Raw genomic sequence first — 27,834 nt, forward strand, 5'->3', positions numbered from 1 at the left:
AAGTTTAGAGGTGAAACTTGCAGAAAATGCAACAATGTAGGACACATACATACAAAGAACATGTTAGGCAGACAAAATAAATCAACTGCACAGGGAAGAGAAAAAGATAAAAAAGTCAAGTTGTAGTTTCAAAAAGTACACTAATCTGCATTCTGTTGAAAAATCTGATAATGCTGAGAGTGACACAGAACTAAGTAGCCTTCAGATTTACCATGTGAAAACTAACAGGAGAAAAGCAATATTTTTACACCAGAAGTGAACATCAAGTTAATTAACATGGAATTGGACACTGGCTCAGCTGCTTTAGTCCTTACAAAAAATAAGTTTGAGAGGCATTTCAAAGATACTGAACAAGTCTGCAGATATCCAACTAAGAATTTATGGAGAATGACCTTCATAAGAGTGAAAGACTGTGCTGCAACACACAGCTCAAACCACATCATCAAGTTCGCCGATGACACTACCGTGGTGGGTCTCATCAGCAAGAACAATGAATCAGCATACAGAGAGGAAGTGCAGCGGCCAACGGACTGGTGCAGAGCCAACAACCTGTCTTTGAATGTGAACAAAACAAAAGGGATGGTTGTTGACTTCAGGAGGATACGGAACAACCACTCTCCGCTGAACACTGATGACTCCTCCGAGAGATTGTTAAGAGCACCAAATTTCTTGGTGTTCACCTGGCGGAGAATCTCACCTAGTCCCTCAACATCAGCTCCATAGCAAAGAAAGCCCAGCAGCGTCTCTGCTTTCTGCGAAGGCTGAGAAAAGTCCATCTCCCACCCCCAATCCTCACCACATTCTACCGAGGATATATCAAGAGTACCCTGAGCAGCTGCATCACTGCCTGGTTCGGAAATTGCACCATCTCGGATCGCAAGACCCTGCAGCAGATAGTGAGGTCAGCTAAGATCATTGGGGACTCTCTTCCCGCCATTACAGACACTTACATCACATGCTGCATCCGTAAAGCAAACAGCATTATGAAGGGCCCCACGCATCCCTCATACAAACTCTTCTCCCTCCTGCCATCTGGCAAAAGGCACCGAAGTATTCAGGCTGTCGCGACCAGACTATGTAACAGTTTCTTCCCCCAAGCCATCAGACTCCTCAATACCCAGAGCCTGGACTGACACCAACCTACTGCCCTCCACTGTGCATATTGTCTTGTTTATTATTTATTGTTATGCCTGCACTGTTTTGTGCACTTTATGCAGTCCTGGGTAGGTCTGTAGTCTAGTGTAGTTTTGTGTTGTTTTATGTAGTTCAGTGTAGTTTTTGTATTGTTCATGTAGCACCATGGTCCTGAAAAACTGTGTCTCGTTTTTACTGTGTACTGTACCAGCAGTTATGGTCGAAATGACTATAAAAAGTGACTTGACCCAACAAGCCACACTGGGCTTGAATGTGATAAAAACACATTACAGGAGGGGCAAGCATTGTGAGGATGTGTGTGGCTCAGACAACTACAACTTGATTGGAGACCCATCCACCACTTGCATGCCACATCCCCTGCAATAGTCAACTGAAAGCAAACTAAGAAAGGTACTGGATGATGCCATAGCAGTGTTCAAGGGTGGCACTGAAAATCTCAAAAGATGTCAAGGGTAAAATAGTGTTAAATGGAAATGCCACACCCAAATTTTACAAAGCCCGCCTGGTTCTTTATACCATCTATGATAAAGTGCCAGTTAGCTAGATTGCATGGAGGCTGAAGGAATTCTTTCCCAGGTTGTGTGGAGCCTACGGGGCAATGCCAGTGGTCAAGAAGAATGGGTCTGTCAGAATCTGTGGTAATTTTATGGTCACCATTAACCCAGTACTGAAAATAGATCAATACCCTCTGCCCGGGAAATAAGGAGATTCAATGTTTCACTCCTGGACAAACAGTCCCAAGTAAGGGACCGATGAGCTGGTCAAAAGTGGGTACCTGGAAAGATTAAGTTCAGAACTGGACCACTCTCCTACACAGTGGAGATTCAGTCGGTGTCACCTGGAGACATCACATCGATCAGAGTCAATCGTTAGAGAGGAGGAGGGTGGCCAGAGCTGTCAGAACCACTTCCTGCAATCCCAGAGTGAACTCCTACAACTACCACCGAGAAGACCCCAGAACCTGAGATTGTTTCACAGCCACAAGCCTCATCTGCCAAGCAGAGTGATCCCCCTCATCAGGGAGGACCTTAACCCACAAGAGCAAGAAAGCCTCCACAGCGATTAACACTTTAGGTCAGAATGAGACAATTTAGAATTTACTATGCCTTGGATGTCTATATAGTAGTTGTATGATATCGCACAGTGCATATACAGTAGCTGAGATGCATTCTGTATTGAGTTGGCATTTATAGCTATACAGGGAGGAGTGTTGTGTATTTAATATTCCAGTAACATTGTAAATATTTAGCAACACACACAAAATACTGGAGGAACTCAAGTCAGGCAGCATCTATGGAAATGAAAAAAGCAGTCCACATTTTGGGCTGAGACCTTTCTTCAGGACCAGAAGGAAAGAGGGAAGACACCAGAATAGAAAGGTGGGGGGAGGGGAAGGAGGATAGCTGGAAAATGATAGGTGAAGCCAGGTGGGTAGGAAAGGTAAAGGGCTGGAATCTAACAGGAGAGGAGAGTAGACCATAGGAGAAAGGGAGGAAGGGACACAGGGGTAAATGATAAGCAGATGAGAAGAACAGGGAGGCCAGAGTATGGAATAGAAGGAGAGAGAGCGAGGGAAAAAACTTTTTCTTATGTAATGCCCTTAGATTTTACTGCTAAGCATTTACTGCTAATGCTGTGGGATATTTCATTTAATAGTTTTTTGTAGAAACTGTGTGTTCTTCTAGTAGGGTTTGGGTTACTGTTAAAGATAAGGAGTTGTTCAGCTTAAGAATGTTGGGTCAGCCAATCAGGATGGTGGAATTGGGAGAAGGTTCTACAGAAAGCTGGGCGGAGATGTTTAGTGAGGGATACTAAAGGGATCGAGGCCCTCTTCGACAGGAGATGGAGAAAGAAGAAGATTGAGACACCCAGCAGTAGGATTCAATCCAACTGGAATGAGCGATTCGATGGAGTCCAAGATGGAAAGTTCTATCAGTGAAAAGGAGTTGGCGCCGTGAGTACATGGACACCTCCAGTTTTTGGAAGATCTGAGCTCCACCTTTGTGCATATTTGACTGTCTGAATTATAATGGACCCCTTTATTTTTAAAAATTTTTGTCTTTCTTCTTTAATAACTGTTTGACTAAGTGACATTCATAAAACCCCCCTTCATATAACTGTATGCAGTGTACAATCTATATTTCTTGTCAACAGAAAACTGCAAGTGGGCAGCATTTACACAGTATTCGCTCAGCTTGCGGAGCGGGTAGCTGAAAAGTCCCAGCTCTCCCGGTCTGGAGGGACACAGGTCATATTGGCCCTAGACATACGGAGTTTGAGAAAGATGGTTTTCTCACCGTTGAGTCCATTGGCTTGTTAGCTTGTTTCTAGAGATGCCCAGTAAAAAGGCGCTTCATTGTCAGGGCTCATCTGGGTACTTATTCACTAATACTGTGTTTTTCCATAATACCGGAACCAAACTTAAAACTTGTTAGGGAAAGCTACGCTCACAGAACGGCAGTTTGACCAAAAGTCATCTTAGTTCAGATGAGCAATGACGCGACGGGAATGGACCTGCCTGTCACAATCAGGGCACCTGGAGAAGCGGGGCCATGGGCCGTCCGTACTGTTAAAGAAGGGAGTGTAGGCAAGAGTGCAAAATTGGAAATCGAGATTCCTGTTGCTGAGGGCAGAGACTTTAAGACAAGCTGCTCTCGTTTCTGCAGAGTGAGGGGAAGGAGTTGACAGACATGAAAGGTCTACTGAGTCCCTCAGTGAGTGGGGAACACTCCAAGTTGGTTTCGGCAAACACCTCCCTGGTAGATAAGTGACAAAGTGCACCAGTAGAGAGTTACTGCAGGCTGAGAGTGTTCTCGGGAGCGAAGCCCACCCCCGAGGAGGACGAATAAGAGACGTGTATGGAGCAGACATCTCAGATGCTGGATGAGTGGCAGTGCTCAGATAACGTGAAAAGACAGCGACTGGTGGAGAGTTTCAAAGGTCCAGCTGCTGAAGTGGTGAGATCCTTGAAGCCAGAGAACCTACTTGCCACATGCACATGCTACATGCAAGCGTTAGAAAACGTTTTTGGTACAATGGGCAGCCCAATGGAGCTTATAACAAGGTCTCCACATGTTCCAGGAGAAAGGGGAGAAATTTTCTGCTGCATTTTTTGGCTAGAGAGACGGCTGCTTTGCTTGCTCCGTAAATTGGCCATTTCACAGGCTGATATGAATCAATTAAGGATGGACCAAGTGGCAGAGGGCACACGGTCACGTGACATGATTGCCTTAAGCCTCCAAATATCTTGTAGGTCGCAACCCCCTCCCTCATTTGTTGAGCTGATCTGGGAAGCAGGAGGAGAAAAGAATGTGATAGAGGAGTGGGAAGCGTCTGTCAGCAGGGCATAGTCTTCTGTAGTAGCCTCTGTTGCTGAAGTGACCCCTGATACCACACAGGCATGAGTTTTGCAGGATTTTGTGAAAGGTTTGAGAACCAAGGTATCTCGGTTGATAGCGGCTAGCAATGCCACCAAGCATGACAAGACCGATAGGGAGTCAGACCCACTGGTGGGATGTACTAAGCAAAGGGCTGCCACTGAGTGGGGTTCATTGACCAAGGCAGTGACCGGCATTGTCTGTGGTGAGGAGGGACATTTCAAGCTGGACAGTGTAAGGACGGGAGAACCTTCCGAAAGTGAGCAAACAGTTACTGAACCAGAAGGGGAAGTTAGGAAACTTCAGAGAGACCCAGTGAGGGAATGCCCTGGCGTCTCAGGGGGGACATGTTCCAATTGATGTATCAAGGGGCACACCCAAGTGCGAAACCCTATTCCTGAAGGGTTAGTGGGGCCAAGCTCAGCGTATCCATACAGATTGAGGGTATTTATGCTACAGCCATCATTGAAATAGGTTCTCAGATTACTCCGCTGTACGATCCTTCTACACCTGGCATTTGATGCATTTACCGTTGATGACACTCAGCGCCCTGGAGGCCTTAGCACTGACGACTACCTGTATGATGGTTACTTGTCATTGAAGCTGGAATTTTCAGAAGCAGATGTTGTGGGTATCTGAGGCCCTTGATACACTTGGTGCCGGTCTGTCCGGACCCAGTTGAGAAGGTGAAGCTTCCATTCTTGTGGGAACAAATAATTCTATTGTGAGAAGGCTAGCGAGAGCCTGCAAGGAGAGAACTGGAGGGAGTTTTCTGAAAACCTTGTCCATTTACCTGGTGTTCAGAGCTGTTGTTAAGAAAGTACAAGCCCATCCTAGGCCAATCAATGAGCACAAACGAGGAACTGTGTGGTACACCCAGTCCGAACCCAGTGTTATGGCCTGGGAGAGTAGTTAGAGTGACGGGAAACTCCCAACTTCTTGGATGCTGAGGTCCTCCTGGTGGATGCTCCAGAAGACCTACTGGGGTACCGGTGAGGCCCACACTGTAGAAACCGTCAGCTCTGCACATAAACAGGATGACAGCGATCGTCAGGAACACCTTGGAGAGAGAGGTCACCCTCAGGCAGGGGATGCCGATGGCACACCTTTCCCCAGTGACCGTAATGTCTAGTTATTGTGTCAGAAAACCAGGAGAGAGACAATTTCCTAGATCAGGAAAGTTAACAGTCGAAGTTATTCAACTTCAGTGACTCCCTGGTACCCGAGGAAACTGAAAGAGAAGGATGTCTTTTCTTCTGACGAGTTTGATGTGGGTTGCTCCAAGAGTACTTGCCACACCATCTGATTGACAGAGGACACCCCTTATCAGAGAAAGGTCTCGACAGTTAGCACCAGCAGGGGTGGAGAATGTTCAGCAGCATCTACTGAGACTGAAGGAAGTTGGGATTATCACTGAGTTGAGGAGTCCCTATGTGTCATCCATTGTGGTGGTGAGGAAGAATGGGAAAGTACAAATGTGTGTTGACTATTGGACACTGAACTGACGTCCAGTCTCTGACCAGTATACTGTTCCGTGGATGGAGGATGCACTGGCCTGCCTGAGTGGAGCAAAATGGGAGTCTTTATACAACTGGAAAAACTTTTTGTATCCTGCTTTACATTACTGTCTAGTTTGCCCTCATATTTCATCTCTTCCCTTCTTATAGCTTTTTTAGTTGCCTTTTGTTGGATTTTAAAAGCTTCCCAATTATCCAACTTCCCAGTCACTTTTGCTACCTTATAATCCCTTTCCTTGGCTCTTATGCAGTCCTTAACCTCCTTTGTCAGCCAAGATTCCCTACCTCTGCCGTTTGAGAACAACTTCTTCTGTGGAACATATCTATCCTGCGCCTTGTGAACTATTCCCAGGAACTTCAGCCATCTCGGATCTGCTATCATCCCCGCCAGTATCCTTCTCCAATCCACCTGGGCAAGCTCCTCTCTTATGCCCCTGTAATTCCCGTTACTCCATTGTAATACTGATACATCTGCTTTGTACTTCTCCCTCTCAAACTGCAGAATGAATTCAAAGCATATTATGGTCATTGTCTCCTAAGGGTTCCTTCACATTAAGCTCTCAACTAGGGCCTTCTTTCAGCCATAACTCAGGGATGCCCACAATGTCATACATTTAAATACAGCACCTTCAGACCTACATTCTTCGTCCTTTTGAATTTTGCCTCTGTGGTACAATTTAACTCTTTGCTCTGTCTGCATTTGTACCCAATCATTGGCTTGTCCTTTCTTACATTCATATGACATCCATCATCTACTTGTAAACCTGCTGGCTGATCCTCAGCTCTATCATACTGGTTCCCATTCCCCCGCCATACAAGTTTGTCATGCCATCTATTGGAGGATATTACAGCCAGGGAAGTAACGTTCAAAGCACATATGTCACTATATACTACCCCGAATTTCTTTTTCTTGTGGGCATTCACAGTAAGAATAGAATCAGTGAAAAACTGCATACTGCTAGGGCTAGTTCTAGTGGCCTCCACTATCATTTTAACATAAAATCATCTGCCTACTGTGTGGGAAAACTGTCACCTTGATTCTAAAATACTAATTTCCCCCATTGCACCATCTCTTCACAATCATCAAAGGCATGTGAGATCACATATTTTATGTCTTAGCAAAATATTAACAGCAAGCTATAAACATTGTTTATATTTAACCATGCTTGTGATAGAGTCACTAAATATTTACAGAATTAGGTCACCTTGTCCAACTTCAATGTTTATGTTCTGCACAAACTTCCTCGATCTTTCTTCAAGCAACTCTCATTCCACTGCAGACAGAGGACTTGAGTGAGGAGTTCCCAGAGGCTGGAGGAAGTTGGTGAGACTGGGCTTTGCTCCACGGCAAGTTCAGCAGCACAGCAAGCAGTCAGATTCTGTCTCCCAACTCTGAAGGCAAGGCCCAACCTCCTCTCTTCAGGAGCTCAACTCCACTTCAGCAAGTTGAATGCCAGGCTAACATCTAAAGAAGGCTTCCTTCTTCTCAGGCAGGCCCTCAGACTCAAGGACGATCGCCTGATGTGGTTTGTAAATATTAAAACTACAACTATTATAATAAGCACTGCGTTAAAATGCACCATTCTCCCTTTACAAAGATTTTCGCACTGTCGCCCCTTTTTGATCAAGAACAGTGACCCATTCCCCAAGTTCCAGTGAACATTGAGACCAATGGTATTCAATGGTAGAAAAATGATTCAAGGCATATCACTAGTCAGTATACAAAGTTAAAGGCGTGTTCACATTCTCACAGGGGTGATCCACAAAGGTGTGTGTTTCTAGTGCAACTAAATGTCTATCTTGTCACAAATTAATCTAAATCTGCCACACCCAGTTTGTTAAAACTAGAAATATTTCTATCTGAAATGTTAAATATAAACAGAATTTAATAATAAATTCAGTTACTGTCTACGTACGGGTGACTGACAACAAAACAGAATTAGCTGAGATTGGCACATGAAGAGTGGCTGCAATACTGCTCAGAAACACTGAACTGTTGGCTGACCCGACCAGCTCCTGACACAATTAATGTCTAAAGAGAAGGAATTTCTTCTTCTCAAGATCAAGAATGAGTTATGTTGTCCCCAGTCAATTCATAGTTAATAAAGTTAGGGAGGGTACCACAGACCCTTCCTGTGGATGGGGCTGGAGATGGCTGGCGGGGAGTGTGGGCAGGTGCACTGTTTGTGAGTCAATCTTCTTTTCCCACCCCTTTGCAGGACCCGTGTGCTACTGATGGATGGCCCCAAGATTTTTAATGTCCTCCCAAACGCTCCTTCATCCACTTCGAGCTGTCATGGGCCAGAGTCCTGAGCAGTCAGAGTCGATGTCATACATCTTCAAGGAGGCTTTGAACTGAACCTTGCAGTTTTTCCACCTGTACACCTGGTAACCTCTTCCCAAGGCCGAGCCCAAATGGAGCCTGATGATGGACGTGTAAACAACATTGTCAGGTGGGTATAACTGAGGCCTCAGTGCCAGGGAACACTGGCCTGGGACAAGACACTGATGATGATTTGTTTCTCCTTCCAGTAAATCCTGAGGATAAAGCAGCTACTGCATTGGCCAAATATCAGGATGAGGTCCCTTTTTAAGTTATTTCAGTAAATATACATTTTAACCAATCAATAACATTAAAACAATGTGGGAAGTTAATCAAAGCTGAAGAGCAAAATAACAAAATATTTATGGATATAGAACAGACAGAAACAGTTAGTGACAGCTCAGTCTGAGTGGAGGTGAAGCTCTGGAACAACAACAGTAGGTTTTCAATCTCCAGCATCACAGACCCAACACAAACACACACCTCTTGTGCTCTACTTTCCTTCTCCTGGAACTTACTAAAGCAAAAATATTTTGCAGCACACAGCTAACAACATACTGCAGGACACCAAAGCCAAATATAACAAAATAATTGAACAAAGATCTGACTGCCCCTTTCGGTACACAAAAAAGGCGTGATTGGTACAGTATTTGAGCCTAACCAGCAGCAATAAAATTATTGTTATGTTGTTGATAACAATCTGTTATCAATATTTTGCTCCATCCTAATGAAACATTTTCTGCTCCCATTATTCAGCACTTTAATCTTTCATCACATTCTATTCTGTTACATTTTAGCAAACAATAAAGCCTTCATCCAGTCCACTCTTTACATTGAGTTGTAAATTCCAATTCTTTCTCCTGTACAATTGTTTTCTCCTTCAGAGCACCAAAGCTGCAAACTAAACCACATGATTAGGCCCTTGGGAATTCCTTTGGGAGGTAAAGACCAGAAGAAACCCGGTAGCCTAACATCAGAGGTAGGGAAGGTGCTAGAAAAATTCTGAGCGACAGGGTTACTGATCATTTGAAAAGGCCAGGACTAATCAGAAGCAGTCAGCATGGCTTTGTCTGATCAATTCGACCGATTTTTTTGAAGCGGTAACCAAGTACATCCACAAAGACAGGGCAGTAGATGTGGTATGCAAAGACTAACTAAAAGCCTTTGGCAAAGCCCTACATGGGAGGCTGGTCCAAATGATTAAGGCCCAAGGGATCCAGGGCAAATTGGTAAAATGGATCCAAACTGGTTTTGACAATTGGAGACAGAGGGTGATGATAGAGGGCTATTTTAATTTCATTTGGATTCCTGTGACCACAGGGATCACGCAAGGTTCAGCACCAGGACCACTTGCTGTTTGTGGTGCACGTGAAAGACTCAGATCTAGGCACGATCAGTAGGTTTACAGACGATTCAGCAATTGGTGGAGTTGCTGATAATGGGCAAGGTAATCTCAGGCTGCAGAGTGATGTTGATGTGTTAGTGAGGTGAGCTGAGCTGAAGAAATGACAGATGGCATGTAATTCTGCTAAATATGAGGTAATGCTTTTTGGGAATACGAATAAGGCTAGGACACACCATGGATGGTAGGGTCTTAGAGAGTAGTTTATAGATCGTTGAAGGTGACAGCACAGTTAGATAACGTGGTCAGGAACATAAGTGTGATAAGACATTTCATTAGTTGAGGCATTGACTACAAGAGCAAGGATATAATGCTCCAACTTAATAAAACCTTGATCTGACCCTCAGCTGGAGTACTGCAAATGTTCTTTCTGGTCACCAAGTTGCAGGAAGGGTGCGAGAGTACTGGAGAGGGTGAAGAGAAGATTCACCAGGATGCTGCCTGAGATGAAACAGTTCAGTGATGAGGAGTGACCAGAGAAACTGAGTCTGTTCTCCTGGAGCACAGGAGGTTAAGAGGGGAAATAATTAAGATATATAGATAAGGAAGACTGCAGCAAACCTTCCCCCATATCTGAGGAGAACTAAACTAGAGGCCAAAGCTTTAGAGAAATGAAGTATGGATATAGAGGAGTATGGGGTGGGGAGGGAGTCCTTTTTTATCTGGAATACACTGGCCAAGACAGTGGGGGGGGGGGGGAGAGAGAATTGGGTGACTGACAGCATTGAGGAAGCATCTGGGTGACATTTAAATCTCTTGGGTGCAGAGGACTATGGACCGAGTGCTGGGAGATAGCATCATTGAAAACAATGTACACAGACTGGCATGCATGAGTAAGGATGAACAGCATTTTCCATGTTGTATATTTTTTCATTTAAGGAACACCCTGGATAGGTTCAAGGCTTGGCGCACCATAGTAAAAATCTACTTATTACAGTCAGGCCAAAGGAGCATTTGAAGTAGAAACGCTTGACCTTGATCCTGACTATTGGCCGAGGGGAATGATGGGCAAAACATCTCGAAAAAACAGTTGTTTGGTATTAGGAATAATATGAAACAGCTTGTAAAGCATACAAAATCTATTCCAAATTATCTTATTGGAAGTGAAGGGCCAGGAAGTTGATTTTAGAAGGGAATTAACATCTGGTACAAATGAATGCAGTTGTATTTATTCTGAGGTTGATAGAAACTTGTACTGGGGTCTGGAATGGAAACTCATTTTGTCAAACTCACTTGTAACTGTAGATATAGGAAAATATTTCTCTCAGTGTTCCCAAGCACATTCCTTTTTAGTTATAACTTTGTATTTAAGCTTAACGATAATGGCTTTAATGACTGATTTGTTTACAGAAATGAGCTTTTGCGGACAGTGTGAGTGATTTCAAGACAGTTTGATAGAACTGCAATGCTGGCATTGGTTTGGGATCTCCTTCATTAGTACCACCCAAGCTGATCAAGTACTCTTGCTAAATAAGGCAGTGTATCTGCTTCTGGACAGGAGATTGAATGGAATTTCACAAATCCTACAATCAGCAGTAAAGATAACTGAATCATATCAAATTGTATTAAAACTCTAACAAAGATACGAAGGACTGTACATGTTTGCTTCAACTTTCAACAGCCTCAACTTGCTCAGGGTAAATGCTAAAAGGCTTTGGGAACTATAATTGTGAGGCTGCTCAAAAACATCTGGATCAGTTGGACAACACACTCATTTGTGAGTTTTCTTTATTCTTTATTTTAACAGATCTTCAAGTTTACATGATGTAACTGTATTTAAAACAACTCTTTACTCCCAAATTTATTTAAAATTGGTTAGTTGAAGAAAATCTATGATTTGACGATCCGTTTCCTTGCTTTGACATCACACATGGCAAACTCCTTTTTATTCTGTTTCAGATCATCCATTATTTTGTAATATTTAGTGGAACAGCTCTCGATTATTTGGCAGCCATATTTCTCTTGCTCAATGCCTGGAATGAACTATTTTCTCCAACAGATCAAGAAACGTACGTCAGGTAATCAGAACCTTTGGTAGCCTGAACAATGGCTCGGGTCTAATGGAATTGTGGTTTCCCCACAAAAACACACCCAGGAAGGTGAACCAGACTGAACTTTAACCCCAATTTCCAATTGTTAACCGGAGTCCAACCCAATCCGTTACACCCATATCCACTTTAGTCATTCCAACACACCCTCCTTTTACCCTGTACAAGTCATCCCTCTTGCTCTCTCCACCTCCATCAACTTGCCACTTTCTCTGCAGCTTAAACATCGCTTTGTTCCCACCGATGCTATCTAACTTGCTAGCTATTTTCTGTTTTACCAGCAACTGTGCAAAGCAAACCAACTGCTACAGTACAACTCAAATGTCAACTGAAGCAGAACCATTGCAAGCAAGTTTAGTCCTGCAATGTACAATGAGTAGCCATGGAAGCCACGAGTGCTAGGCAGTGAGCATTAGAGTTTTGTGAAGCTTCACACTGGCTCATTTTAAAAGCCAGCTTGGTTTGCATCAGAAAAGTAGTAAAATAATTTTATTTGATCTGAAATTAAAATGCTCAAACACTTCTGACCGTGGAAAGGTCACTTAAACTTGCACAGGGGAGAATATTAACCCCACCTAGCAGCAGCATAATTTTAACTGCCAGTAAAGTATTGGGCCAAAGATTTTGACCCTCATGTTACAGTTTCCAAAAGTTACTCTCCAGTAGTGGTAAGCAGAGGATACAAGTGCAACGACTGTATTCTTTAATGGCCACTGCACAACAGTGAAATGGTTAAAACAGGCCCAGTGTTAGGGCTGAGAAACAAAGGAGAAAAAATGTTGCCTAAACCAAGGGGCCAGAGGGCAGCCTTGGTGAAACTTGGCAAGTCACCGAGTTTATTTAAAGCAGAGGCTGGTAGGATTTTGCTTAGTAAGGGTGTCAAGGGTTATGGGGAAAAGGAAGAGAATAGGAGTTGAGAGGAAAAATAAATCAGTCATGATGGAATGGTGAAGCAGATTTGATGGGCCGAATGCCCAAATCTGCTCATGTTTCTTGGACTGTTTTTCCACAGCTGACGTTAAAAAGAGACGTTTCAAGAGCAGCTCATTCCTGTGATGTTGGCCCTTCACATTGGAAAAGGCCGAGATACTTCCTCCATTACTTAAAACAGGTCTATATCCAAACAGTCCTGACAATCAGTTTAAACCTATGATCTGAATGTGCCTTGACATGGCTAATATTTGTCATTGTATAATAAGGATTTATCGGAGCAGTATTGAAATAGGTGCAGGGGTTGAACCTTCCTGGCTCCATTCACAATGGTGGAGTTTTGCACATTGTTTTGCCCCTTTAAAGGACAGAGGAAAATACAGCAATGCTGTCTGCTGTATATTTCACCCCCACCCAGTCACCCAGGCCAGTAGCTGGAACTGATTGATGGGTTGGATATTTCCAGAGTCAAAAATGTATCATCCATGGCTGGGTTCAGCAAGTTTGTTTTCTTGTCTGAATGGGAGGCACTAGGGCCCAGAGTTTGGTAGTGGAGGGGGAGGGAAACTGGGGTGAGAAACCAGCCTGAGGTGGTGTGAGGAGGGAAGATAAGAAGGAAGAGTAAATCTTGGGAAGGGTGGTGCTTCGGGCGAGGTACCTTCATCCAAATCATACCACCCCAGTACTGCAGGCAGGTTCCTCACCCCACGTTGTACCTTCATTCTGTCACCTTTTTGACACCCAGCTCTCCGCACCATCCTTTCCAAACGAATAAGAGGCAATCCAGGACATCATTGTCCAAGCCCCTCAACAATACCCCAAAAGGAGAGATGTGTATGTAATGGTGTCCTCCAACATCCAGAGGTGCAAGGGTGACTGGCACCAAGAAGCTGCTGGTCAAATCTTAGAGCCACAAGAAACAAGTGCAAAGTTTCACTATGATCTTCCGACATAATGGCTGGCAGCATCTGTGGAGGGAAATGAACTCAATGTTTTGAAGCCAAACCCTTCATCAGAACTCCTGCACCCCCTGTGCTTCATCAAAAATCAGTTTGCAACTGCCCAGTCCTGGGGACATTTCTCAACAAATACAGCTGAATGACAACTTTAAATAACTTTCATCACAAGTCGTTTATTGTTCTAGGTCAAATTTTAAATAGTCAAAGTATCAGTCGTATCACCAGGGTCATTTTTTAGCACTAATCACAGAATGCAATACCAGAGTCAACTGAAACATCAGTTATTAAAAAATCAGCAGTCCAAGCATTATGCCCAGAGGCCACTCTTAACTAAAATTAAAGCATTTGATAAAAACTACATTCCAAATGAATGCAATTATTAGGTTCCAAATATAAAGAAAACAAAGAAGAGATTAAAGCATTAAGCAGCCTGGATTGGAACTACTTCATGTTGCAAGAGCAGAATGCATTCCACATTCTGAAGGTCAGGTCAACTGTTAAGATTCGAATGCCCGCATTTACTTCCTTTCTTACATAAAGTGATTAGCTCTCCTCTGGGCTTATTTATTCTGCTCTGACTCTCCATATAATCAGCACCAATAAATGCTGCAGGGACTCGAGTCATCACAACGGAACAAGCTTGAACATTATTAGCTTTGTCTGGTTTATTCCTTACCTGGCGAATGGGGCTCCATTTCTACATTGAATTGGCTCTGACCTCAGCAGGTGCAGAGTTACCAGCAGGAACCTGGCAGAGGGCAGGAGTAATGGGAACTGCAGGGCATGCTTATTTTGCCTTCATGCCACCATTGCCATAGTAACACTCCTGCCTCTCATAACAACAAGAACACAAGAGTGCAGTGGAGGATTTTCCTCACATTGCATAACACTAGGTTGGTACCAAAATGCTGTGTTGGGGGGGGGGGGAGAGAAGAAGGGAGGAGAAAAACAGATTTTCCCCAAGTTCTTGAAATTGGAAAGGGGGTAACCATGAACACAGTGACAAGCTGTTGGGATTGTAGGTACGGCAGGAAGAGGAATGGCAGCAACACTACAGGGAACTCCCAATTCCAAAAGGAGTGGCAGGAGTTGTGGTGGAAAGTCTGTGGCATGGCAGAAGAAGAAAGAATTCCTCAGAATCAGCAACTTAAAATGCAAATAGCACCATTATTTTTAGCAAAAAGATAAAAGGGTTGTAAATGACATTGAGTAAACACACTCCCCAGTATTCACCCTCACCAAAGGCATTTTGCAAAGTGAAATCTTGCTTCGCCAGATTTAAAGCCGAGACACATTTGGCTGAAAACATCCTTTGGACAAACTTTAAAAGAAAATAAGCCTCATTTAACAGAATAGCTTGTAGTCAGGAAACCAGAAAACATCTGTCATGCATTCCAGATCATCACTTAATACTTTGAGTGAAAATTTTTAGTATTTATGTGACCTTATGTGCAACTTGATTCCTGTTTCTGCCTGCAATCCAACAGTGAACACGCTTCCTGGTAATTCATAAGCACTGGGGCACTTAAAACTAGCCCAAGTGAAAGAAATATGAATATATTTTTTCCAGGACACTATGGGCCTGTGATACTGCTGCAAGTAAGCGTTTCATTGCACCTATACATATGGTGTGTACTTGTGCTGGTGACAATCAACTCTACTCTGATTTGTTCTGGACTGGTGACAGAACAATGGTCTGTGGATTTAGCACTCAACCATTTAGGACTAATCCACTTTTTCCCTTTCTCTGATAGGATGTGGGAGTTGTTATCGGACCCAGTATTATCAGCCAGCCTTGGGGAAGTGGTTGGGAGCTATTTTCATGAACTGGCACAGATAGTACAGAGACTACTCCCAGTGTGTGGGTAGGGCAGGAGCTCTAAGAATTAAATCCAGTGGATAGTGAGAGAGTTCCAACACAGTATGGAGCATGACATTTTGTGCAGGGTTGTACTTTACAGACTCTGCAATCCCAGTAATATCCCTCCAGTGTAGAATTGAATTGACTTTATTACTTACATCCTTCACATACATGAGGAGCAAAAATCTTTATGCTACATCTCCATCTAAAAGTGCCATGTGCAATTTATCGTAATTTGTAATAAATAGTATGTACAACAGGGCAGTCAATATAGTATAGAAATACAATTGTATCAGCGTGAGTTAATCAGTCTGATGTCCTGGTGGAAGAAGCTGTCCTGGAGCCTGTTGGTCCTGGCTTTTGTGCTGCAGTACCGTTTCCTGGATGGTAGCAGCTGGAACAGTTTGTGGTTGGGGTGACTGGGGTCTCCAGTGATCCTTCAGGCCCTTTTTACATACCTGTCTTTGTAAACATCCTGAATAGTGGGAAGTTCACATCTACAGATGCGCTGGGCTGTCTGCACCACTCTCTGCAGAGTCCTGCGATTGAGGGAAGTACAGTTCCCATACCAGGCAGTGATGCAGCCAGTCAGGATGCTCTCCAGATCCATTGTTGTCAATGGAGGTTAGCCTGTCTCTATCCTGCTGGTAGTTCACAACCAGCTCCTTTGTTTTTGCGACATTGAGTTGTTTTCTTGATACCAGACGACTTCTCTGTAGGCTGCCTTGTTATTATTTGAGATTAGGCCAGGCCATGTAGTATCCATTAAAACTCAATCTCACCAATAAAATCCTGCTGATTGTAATGGGCAAACCTAGGTGATCTCACACGACCTTTCCCTGCACAGAGCTTTACAACTGTGAGCTGGGGTTCTGGATCACAACTCTGTAGCTCTCAAAACTACCCTATGTATCCTCAATTCTAGTCATCTTATCAATAAACCCAAGTGCTTCTGGAGGAAATCCAGATCTTGCCAACTCTTCAGCTACTGGACCCTTGCCGGGTAAAATTTAAAAGAGCCATTTAGTGCTTAGTGGAATGCAACGTTAGCACAATAGAACCTTGCCTCATCTAGCACCCACATGCATTCGAGATAACTACACTGCGGTACTCAAAAGCTGGAAGTGATTATTCCCATATGAAGGCTCTGGAAAAAGCCCAAGGCAAAATACATTCTTTTCTTTGAACAATAAAGAAGAATTCATTAAGTGTAAAATATGGCAGCCATTATAATTATCTGTATTCTAAATATGGTATTGAGTAAAATAATGATATTAATATTAACCACAAAGGCTGGAAAATCTTCCTTCTGCCAGACACAGATAAATAATTTATTGAGAGTTAGCCCTTAGTTTAAACAGGAATCAATCTATTAGCTAAAATTAAAAGACTTTTAAGTAAATATATGTGCTCATTTCACATCACTTCCTTCAATTGAGAGGTTTCAGTGCTGAAATGGACCAAGTCCATGTCCAGGAGCTCACATTCTGGAAGGAATAAAGACTCAATGCGCATGCAACTACTGATTTCACCATAACCAGCAGGAAGGTTCTGTTGCTGATCAAGGTGTAGAATCAACAATAATAATTTTAGGGCTCATACAGCCGGAGCATGAAGTGTATGAAGGCTAGAAATGTTTTTTTCTCTCCACCTTCACTATGGATCAGGTCGCCATCAAATCAACGGCTCCCAGTGTAGTGCCAAGTCAGGCCAATTGGCTACTTCCTACAGAAATGCAACTCCACCCAACTATTTTCACATTAATGATCCTCAATAACACTAGCAACTCAGCATAATACTTCCAGTCAGTGGCACTTGTTGCTGACCTTAAGGAAAGTCCTCCATGAAGGTCTAGTGAGATTTCAGAAAGCATTTTCAGGGTACATTCAAAAGGCTTACTTTATCAATCCCTGAAATTCAAATCAGTTCAATTAAGTTCCATTAATGTCATGGGAGATGGATGCTTGTGAAGATGTACTACATCTCTGATGGCAACATTAGGGTATGCGCCAAGTCACAAGACTCCCAAAATCCATGCCCATTCCCGAGTAACAATAGCAAACTCCAACAGTTTGCTGTGATTAGCACCAGAAATCCTGGACTCCGTGGAATCCTGCTCTACGATTTACCTGCTGTGTGTCTGACAGCAGTGATTAACCACGTGAAGCATGCTATTATCTACAGAGACCTCGGAAGCATTCGAAGCCTTATACATCATTTGAGATGAGCTCTGATTCCAGCTCACTTTTTTCCAATCTCCAGCCAAGATGCTGGGCACAAGTCTCCGGCCTGCTTCAGAGTTGTTTTCCCAATGTAACTGGGAGTTAGGTGCCTGAGATTCTGATGGGTAATGCGTCCAACCCTCATCACACGAGTGAAGGTCAATGCCAGACACTCAGGACTCTACCATAACAGATTAAACTGTCAAACTGATTTATTCTGTGGAGTTACTATAAAATATATAAACCTCCTAGTTGATTGTTTTTTACAGAAATCAACTTAGAGTACCATTTTTTTTTAAAGTTAAAAAAACAATGTTTTTAGCCAATTACTTTCATTTAATATCTGTTATTATTGTGCAAAGGAAGATCCCAAAAACAATAAAAACATAATGACCACTCCTAACCAATTCCTAGTAATGGTGAAAAAGCACAATAATACTTGTTGAATAGTGCGATGGGTTAACTTACACTTGCATCAGACCCTCTGTTTAGCAACTCATTTGAAGGCAGAATGCAAAATCTGCTTGTACATGCACTGCTGCATTTATTGCAAGTAGCACAGAAGAGGAAGGAACGTAAGTTAAACACTGACCAAGTAAGATAAGGCTTGTGTGGCACATCATCACCAGCATAAACGTTGTACTTATTATACCAAAACTGCCCTGGTAAATTCTATTCTAGTTACCTAATTTCTAAGCAGCAAGCAGGCACAAGTGGAATATCAAACTTCAGCCACCTTTTCGTTACCAAATTAGCATATCAATGTAAATTATCAACCCTGTCCCCTTCAAACCCAGCTTCTGCTCTCCACTGAAGACACAACTTCCATTTTCAAACTATTTACCCCAAGATATTTTACAAGTATACATCCACTCATTGTAAGAAGCAATGAGCACTGTCGTAATGAAATTGTGTTAAACTATCCACTTTCAACATTAAAATTGCATTTAGATTACAACTCTCAAAAATGGGCCAAGTAGTTATTTTGAACAGAATGGACACATTTCAGAAAAACACGAAGTCAGCAATGCAAAGAAGAATCTCCATACAAGCCATGATGTAAAATTATATTCAATTTACAAACTAATGGAAATTAAGTATAGTCCAATTTTAAATATTTTTGTGGAACAAGAAGTTCAAATCTCTCAACATGCAAAGTCAGGAGGAATGAAAGCTCTTTCCGTAATCTCCTGATTTAAAACCCATTGGAGGTGGAGGTTAAAAGGACTCCTTTGATTACATGCCAGAAGATCAACTGACAGAATGACAATGTAAAATTCTGTAGCTCGTGAATAGTTTATTCTCTGAGTTGGCAACTAATCAATGGAAATAAACAGCTCTTAAACAAGGCATGGAATCAGCTGGAGAGATGCTGGCTGCTAGCTGCACTATTTGGACATATTAGAAATCCAAACTTGCTTGATCATTCTATATGAGTGAAGAAACAGTTTTCCCTTTGACATATAACATTTCAAAACAATATTATGCAGGAACAATAAACCTTTAATGTTGTGGGCTAAGCAGTGATTCAGTCTAGGGATGGATTGGAAGGGCAGATATAGTCAATACTTCTGCGTAGAAACTCTACACACAACAGTACTTTGGTGAAAATGGAGATTGCTAGTAATCAGTGGCAGAGCTAAATATTCACAAAATAATCTGCAGATGCTGGGGTCAAAGCAACACTCACAACACGCTGGAGAAACTCAGCAGGTCGGGCAGCATCCGTGGAAATGATCAGTCAACGTTTCCGACCGGAACCCTTCGTCAAGACTGAAGAGGGAAGGGGCAGAGGCCCTATAAAGAAGATGGGGGGAGGGTGGGAAGGAGAAGGCTGGTAGGTTCCAGGTGAAAAACCAGTAAGGGGAAAAAGGGGTGGGGGATCTAAATATTCCTCTCTCAGCTCTGTTACATCACTGGTAGCCTGCCCAAACTGAAACTGATACACTATTAATGACAACTATAGCCTTCACCATTCATACTGGTTGCACCATCATTATTTAAGCACATCTATAATTTAGTATTACCAAAGGATTTAAAACTACAGCCAAGTTAGCTCAGTCAATGTGAAAGTGAGGTGATCTAACAAGTCATTTTAAAGGCTTTTGAACCAAAAATGGAGGAATTCCACTCTGCTGTTAAACCCATCTTACTAAGCCGCCAATAAAAGTAAAGCTTGAAGATAATGCAACCTGTATTGTGCCCCTCATTCATGTGGCCTTACATAAAGGTACTGCTTACAATGAACACATTGAGAACAGAGAGGAACAAATTACAGAATAACAACTCTACTTCCAGTATTCAGGACGCAGGGTCACAACAGGTTCTGAGGATAAGAATGGGTCAAGGAGGACCCAAACAGAATGGCAGAGCAAGCCCTGGCACAAATGGAATATTTTGTTAGACACATTTGGATTTTTTCCCCACATTTTTATTAGAGGAGAAATGAGCCTAGTGCTTTTTTTAAATTAACATAATTGTGCTTTTCGTTTGTACTGCATCAGATCCAGAGTAACAATTATTTTTATTCGCCTTTACAGTTTTGTGCAGGAAATGACATTTAACAATCTTGGTCTTGAGCTTATAAAGACCATAAACAAACATATCAGACAAGGAGAGTGTTGGCATTTACTGCATTGTTTATGAGTGAAGCTGCCTGCTGCAAATCTGCATCTTTTCAGAAATAGTTACTGAACTTTACCCATTAACATGGCCTTGTGTAGAATACATTAATCTACACAACCAATTTTTTTTTAAAGCATCATGACTACACATTATCCCAAATGCAATAATGGCAAGTTGTGAACAGGTTTCACGGAAGCAGGGGGCATCAATCTACGACTGGAATTTAATATTAATACCTGAAATTTTATCAGTTACTTTGCCAGCTTGTTTTTGTCTTGATTTGCTATCCTCTAGATTTCTTTTTACTAGATTGAACGGCAGTATATTCACAGTATCATGAGGCAAATTCCTATACCATTGATTAAACAGCAATTTCAACTGCACCTTGTCCAATCCATTATCTAGCTACTTCAGCAGCCTTAGTTACCTGCTCTCTGTCTCTATTGATGCGATCTGTCAGAAGATCCGAATTGTTTCTCTCCTCTTCCAGCTCCATCTCCAAATCCACCAGTTTATCCTGCAAACATAAATCAGGTTGAAGTGGAAACAGCAACCACCACTTCCACAAATCAGCTTCACCTACTATCCACAGGCTTAGCATTAGGTTTCAATATTGGTTCTGGTGTTCAAAGCCACTTAATCTTTAGAGCCGATGTATTGATTAATGAACAAATACTTTAGAGTGAAGGTACTCCTCAAAAAATATGCAAAAAGATGTAAGAATTAATAGAAGTAATTCTATATAGCAACTTTCTAAAATATAAATATGAATGTAATGAAACTAAGATGTCCTTTATTATTTTTAAATGGTTAGAACTATTTAATATTTGGTCATAAGCAAATATAAAGTATAAAGTATAAAGTATAAGCAGCATTTCAGGATTTTAATGTCAATACTTGAACATGCTTCCATTTTTCAACCTTCTGATAATACATGGGATTGTATGAACCCAATAGATTGAATGGCCTCCTAAGTCATCAAAGAGCAGGGAAAGAAGTCAAAAAGCAAACAAACCAAAAAACATATAGTCACCCATTTAAGGCACACCAGTTCTTAGGAAGGTCAATTAAACTTTTGATTGCGTGGTTCAGTTTAAAATTAGCTACACAGTCAGGTGCAGTCCTGTGACATTTTCAGCTTGTCCTATATCAGGAAGTCAGAGCTAAATGTTAAGATAAAGTTGCTCAGAAGCTCTACTCACCTCTATTTGCTTGACCTGCCGCGCTCGATCATCGACACAATGCATTTTACTTTCAAGGTCTCGCTCCAGGTCGCTGACGTTCTGCCTCAGCTGCTGGCTCTTCAGAAGTGCTTCATCACGCTCTTGGGAACAGTCTTCCAACTCCTCACGCAGGCGCCGTACCTGCCCCAAAGCACCCCGACAACATCGACAGTTTAGCAAAAAAAATTACATCTGCTGGAAAGTAAATTACAAATAGAAAATCCTGTTACTGTTGAATATTACAGCTCGGGCATCAGAGTTTGGAATCCAATTCCAACGCCATATGTAAGGGGTCTATACATCCTTCCCGGGGAATGCACGGGTTGCATATGTAAGGGGTCTATACCAGCAGTCCCCAACCACCGGGCCGCGGACCGGTACCGGGCCGCAAAGCATGCACTACCGGGCCGCGGCGAAACGATACGATTTGGCGATATGAGTCAGCTGCACCTTTCCTCATTCCCTGTCACGCCCACTGCTGAGCCTTTACACACGCGAGGTCAATACCCGCGCGTCATCCATGTCAGCAAGGGAAGGAGATCAACTCCTCAAGCTTGTAAATGACGGCGGGCTGAAAAGTGTTTGACATAACATCTCAGCCGGCATTCCGGATCAAAGTCAAGGCTGAATATGCTGAGATAGCCATGGAAGTACTAAAAACATTGCTTCCATTTCCAACGTATCTCTGTGATGAATGTAATGAAAACTAAATTGCGGAATAGACTGGACATAAGGAACCCCCTTCGAGTATCGCTGTCTCCCATCACCCCTCGATGGCACTGTCTTGTTGCAGGGAAACAAGTATTCAGCCCAGGGCTCCCACTGATTCAGCGATATTGGTGCGTTGCAATGATTTTATATGTTCATACGAGGAAAATATGCGCTGTATGTTTAATATCCAAACGTTACTTAAAATGTTATGATGCTATTATAAGTGACTTATATAACCATATAACAATTACAGCACGGAAATAGGCGATCTCGGCCCTTCTAGTCCGTGCCGAAAGCTACTCTCACCTAGTCCCACCGACCTGCACTCAGCCCATAACGCTCCATTCCTTTCCTGTCCATATACCTATCCAATTTTTCTTTAAATGATAATATCGAACCTGCCTCTACCACTTCTACTGGAAGTTCTTTCAACACTTACTTCAAGCTCCCCTGTCCTCCCCTGATGATTGACTTATCACTATATTCATGCGAGGAAAATAAGCGCTGTGTGTTTAATATTAAATCCATTAGATAAACCCTTTTAGAAGCGAAATTGAGTGTATTAGCCCCATATTACCAATATTCCGGTCGTGATTAACACCCCCCACCCCTGAACAGAATCGGCAAAAACGGTTTGCAGAGAATAATATCGGCAGGTACACGCATGCGCAGGTCACCCATGCGCACTGGTGCCCGCACAAGGCTTCATGGTCATTGTAGTCTTTCTCGGGGCAAACACTACTCTTGTCCGTTGGCAACCTTACCCGCCCCCCCACCGCCCCCAGGTCAGCCGGTCCGCAAGAATATTGTCAATCTTAAACCGGTCCGCAGCGCAAAAAAAGTTGGGGACCCCTGGTCTATACGTCCTTCCCGGAGAACACATGGGTTGTCTCCAACTGCTCCGGTTTCTTCCCACAGCGCAAGATGTACAGGTTAGTAGGCTAACTGGTCGTTGTAATTGTCCCATGATTAGTCTAGGAAGATGAGCTCAAAGAGCTGTAAGGACCTATTCTAACTAAAAAAAAATAAATGAACTGCAATGAAACAATCTACACAGAACTGTATGGCATGAGAATAGGCCCTTCGGCCCACAATGCTTTTTAACTTTTAAAAACTATTTCTCCTTGATGTTGAAAGAGTAAAAATTTATGATTGCTCAGGAGACAAGGGAAAAAGTGGAGATGCTCTGGCGAACATTCATATTACCAGGGCAGAGATATTTGCTGCTTTTTAGCGCATTGAGGTGAATAAATCCCCAGCATCTGACCACGTGCATCCTCGGACCTTGGAGAAGAAATTGTGGAGACCCTTGAAGAGCTATTTGCTTCATCATTTGCGACTGGTGAAGTTCCTGAATGCTGGAAGGTGGCTGATGTCATACTGTTGTTTAAAAAGGATAGCAAGGACAAGTCAGGGAACAAGTCAGGCTGATCAGCCAGTGGGGAAGATACTGGAACGAATTCTGAGGAGCAGGGTCTATAAACGTTTGGATAGTCAGAGTCGGAAAAGGAGTCAGAATGGCGCTGTATGTAAGAAGCCGTGCTTAATGAACCTTTACGAGTTTTTTTGAAGAGGAAACCAAAAAGATAGATGAGGGTACAATGGTGGACTTTGCATATTTGGACTTTAGCAAAGCCCTTGACAAAGGTCTGGAAGGTTAGGCAGACATCCCACCTCTCCCGGAAGTTCCAGGAGTCTCCCGCAAATTGATGGTGCTACCTCTCTGAAATGAGTTTTTGCAGGGTGGAATCTATGGAAAGCCTAGTTAGATGGATTCAACATTTGCTCCGAGGTGGGAAGCAGAACATGGTGCTTGAAGGTTGTTTCTCAGAGCAGAGAGTGTTGACTAGTGGTGTGCCACGTATATCAGCACAAGGACCCTTGTTATTCGGTGTTTACATGAAAGAGTTGGATGTTAATGCATAAGAATTGATGAGCAAGGTTGCAGACAACATAAAGTTAGGAGATGTTATTGGTAGTGAAGAAGCAATGTGGACATGTGATGAAGGACAACGGACATTGCACTGTCCCAGGTCAGTGGGTTCCGGTATCAGATACCCACATAAGCAAGAGGCTCGAGGGCGAGTGAGTCAGTAAGCCCAGAGTTTGAGGCCTGGAGTTCGCGGTCCACATCAACACCTCATCCAAGGGTCAATACCAAAGGTTCAAAGCCCAAAGTTGATCAGAAGTCCGGAAGTGAAGCCTAGTAGCCGAAGCCTAGATACTGAAGGCTCAGAGGCCTGTGGGTAAGTGGGAGGGAGGAAAGGGGCTTGTTTTGCTGCTCCTGTCTTTTTGCTTGCTGTGTTGTGCCAAGCATTGTGGGTAAACGATGTTGGCACAGGAATGTGTGAAATCACTTGCAGGGTGCCCACAGCACACTCTCTATCGTATTGTGTGTTGGTGGTTAATGCAAACAACCATTTCCACTGTATGGTCACATGTGCATGTGATAAAAAGTCTGAATCTGAAGGGGGTTTTGATCAGTTGGGGGAGAGTGGCAAATGGATTTCAAAACAGATTAAAGTGAGGCGATGCATAGCATGGAATTTATACTATGAATAGTAGGGCCCTAGGGAGCGTAATGGAACACTCTATTAGTTCGTTGAAAGGAGAATCAAAAGTAGACTGGGTGTTGAACAAGGTGTTTAGCATGCTGGCTGTCAGTCAGAGCATTAAGTACAGGCGTTGGGATATCATGTTGCAGTTGTACAAGTCGTGGTTGAGGCTGCACTTGAAGTACCGTCGCCCTGTTATAGAAAAGATGTGGCTAACTGGAAAGAGTGCAGAAAAGATTTATGAGGAAGTTGGCAGGACTGAGGGGCCTGAGTTACAGGGAGAGGTAAGCTAGGCTAGGTCCTTACTCTTTGTAACACAGGAGAATGAGGGGCCACCTTATAGAAAGGTGTAATATTATGAGGCATAGATAGCGTGGATGGAAACAGGTTTTGCCCAGATTAGGGGAGTCCAAACTAGGGAGCACATCATAAACATGAGAAAACCTGCAGATGCTGGAAATCCAAAGCAACTTCAGTCCTGGTGAAGGGTCTCGGCCCAAAACGTTGACTGTTTACTCTTTTCCACAGATGCTGCGTAGCCTGCTGATTCCTCCAGCAATTTGTGTGTGTTGTTATGTTTAGGAATGATGAGGGAAAATTTTAAAAGCGAGCTGGGGTGCAACATTTTCACACAGAGTGGTGAGTGTATACAATGAGCTGCCAGAGAAAGCAGCTGATACAGGTGCAATAGAATCATTAAGAAGCACTTGGATAGATAGTTTAGAGAGGTAAGAACTGAATGTAGTATATTGGGACTAGCTGGACAGGCACTGTAATGGGACTGCCTGGGCCAAAGGGCCGTAACTATGCTCGGTGACACACTGCCTGTCCGATCTGAATCCCTTCGTTCCTTGTGCATTCATCTGCTTACCTTAACAGCCTCTTAAGCACCACTATCGGATCTGCTTCAACCAGTCTCACTGTGTGCAAAAGAAGAAGCTTGCTCCAGACATCTCCCTTATCATTTCCTCTCGCAATGTAAATGTATGTCCTCTTATATTTGATATTGCTACCCTTGGGAGGAAGGCTATCTCTTCTCTCAGAGCTTTATGAATCAAGTCCAATTTTTATAGATTAAAATTGATTTTATCTTCTATCATTTTGATGATTATTGCCATATTATTAACTTAAATATAAAAAGAAAAAGCTTTTTTTTGTGAATGACAGCAAGAATACACAAGGGTCAACTTTGGTTCCATCGAAAAGCTTGTAACCTGAGAGCTGTGAATTCAAAGCCATTCTGAACATGAGCACTGCACTGTACAGAATGGAAAGAGTGCATCACTGTCAGAGTTACCACCATGTTGTTAAACCAAGGTCACAGAGCCATGTTACGAGAGAGTGTGGCACCATTCGAAGAGGAGCAAAGGCATTCACCCTGGTCTACACATATCATTCAAATTATGCTATAAAACATCTAAATATATCACAAAATGTGGAAAACAAGATTCATCTAATTCCTATACTATTTCACTCAAGGAGTGTGTGGAGTATAATTTATAAAGCTTGTAGAATGTCACATTTAAACCAGTTATACTCTTGCTCTGGAATAACCCTGAGATAAGCATTGGGAAAAGAATGGTGTACTGGAAAGAATGGAAGATTAAAGGTGTAAATACAGTAGGTGATCTCTAAGAGAATAGGATTTTTATGTCATATGTGGATTTGCAGAGGAAATATAACTTTGTAGATAAAGGGAATTTTTGGGAGTATTTACAAATATGACATTGCATTAGTAGCATATTCAAGAATGATGACCCACAAAGTAACCCTTTAACTGAATACTTTCCATTAGCACAGGAAGTTCATAGAGCATCAGTGCTTTATAAAATGTTCAAGCACTCTGTGGGTGAACCGTGTAACAATCTCAAAGTAGCACGGCAGAAGGATCTTGGAAGTGATATTGAAGATAATGAGTAGTTAAATATTTTATCAAATGTGGGTAGACATATTAGGGAAGCGAGATGGAAATTTATTCAGTATAAGATAGTGCACAGATATTATTGATCACCAATTAGACTCTACAAAATGGGGATTGTTGATAATAATTTATGCTGGGAATGTAAAAATGAGGTGGGCACTTATTTTCACATGATTTGGGAGTGTTCCATGGTTCGTCCATTTTGGTGTAAAGTTCTTGGTTTGTTGGGGAATTGGTCGGGTTCCACACTGCCCTTGTGTCCACGACTTTGTCTCCTGGGTGACAGAACAATGATACCTAATGTAAACAATGACAAATTTACTATTTTAAAGGTGGGTCTCATCACAGCTGCAAGAATTATATTGCAAAACTGGAAAGAACCCAGATTTCCGACTGTGAAAGAATGGACTGAGGAAATGATTAAGATTTCATCATATGAACACATGTTGGGAAGAATTAACAGTGAGGGGAAAGTGCAAGATGCATGGGATCGATTTTGGTTGTATGTTAATTGAAACTTAAATTAGAACTTCTTTCTGTTTCTAAATTTTATTTGTTTTCCTGTCATGGGATGGTGTACTGTATCTACTCTATAATATGCCGTGCTGCTTTGTAAAATAAGAATAAATAATAATAAAAATTTGAATTACAAAAAAAAATCTAAATAGTAATTTAGCTCAACTCCATAGGGCCTCACTGTGTGCAAGTTAATGAGGCAGCTCTGCATTCCCAGAAAAATCATAGTTATAGAATGGTTATAACACATTTGGCCCGAGTGTCTGCCAGCTCCCTACAGAATAGTCCTCATCTTTCCCAGCACTTCTACAGCTAATGTTCCTTCAACTACATTAAATAACATTGTGATCACTGCATGCACCATCTCAAAGTTTCTAAAGAAATAAAAATTGTACCAAGTCCCAAAGAGTTTCACAAACAATTAATTACTTTTGAAGTGAGCCACAATTGTGCTTTGGGAAACCATGTAGCTAATTCTCTGCAAAGTGA

At 42.5% G+C, this 27,834-nt stretch overlaps 1 protein-coding gene and 1 long non-coding RNA gene across 7 annotated transcripts in view; one reads left to right on the forward strand and one right to left on the reverse strand.

The window, feature by feature from the left end:
• Positions 1 to 27,834, reverse strand: part of cgnl1 (cingulin-like 1) — a 226,906-nt gene that overhangs the window by 46,124 nt on the left and 152,948 nt on the right. For all 6 annotated transcript variants that reach the window (XM_072278440.1, XM_072278437.1, XM_072278439.1 and 3 more), the window contains exons 13-14: positions 21,622 to 21,783; positions 20,847 to 20,936 (exon numbers count right to left, since the gene is read on the reverse strand). In XM_072278440.1, the coding sequence (XP_072134541.1) occupies positions 20,847 to 20,936; positions 21,622 to 21,783 (252 nt within the window). The remainder of the gene's footprint in view (positions 1 to 20,846; positions 20,937 to 21,621; positions 21,784 to 27,834) is intronic.
• Positions 7,319 to 27,427, forward strand: LOC140209862 (uncharacterized). The gene is made up of 4 exons (XR_011889081.1): positions 7,319 to 7,575; positions 8,269 to 8,502; positions 11,674 to 11,792; positions 21,679 to 27,427. It is a non-coding gene; the product is annotated as an uncharacterized lncRNA (long non-coding RNA).

The sequence above is a fragment of the Mobula birostris genome, chromosome 14 (assembly GCF_030028105.1).
Source record: "Mobula birostris isolate sMobBir1 chromosome 14, sMobBir1.hap1, whole genome shotgun sequence".
NCBI classification, from domain to species: Eukaryota; Metazoa; Chordata; class Chondrichthyes; order Myliobatiformes; family Myliobatidae; genus Mobula; species Mobula birostris.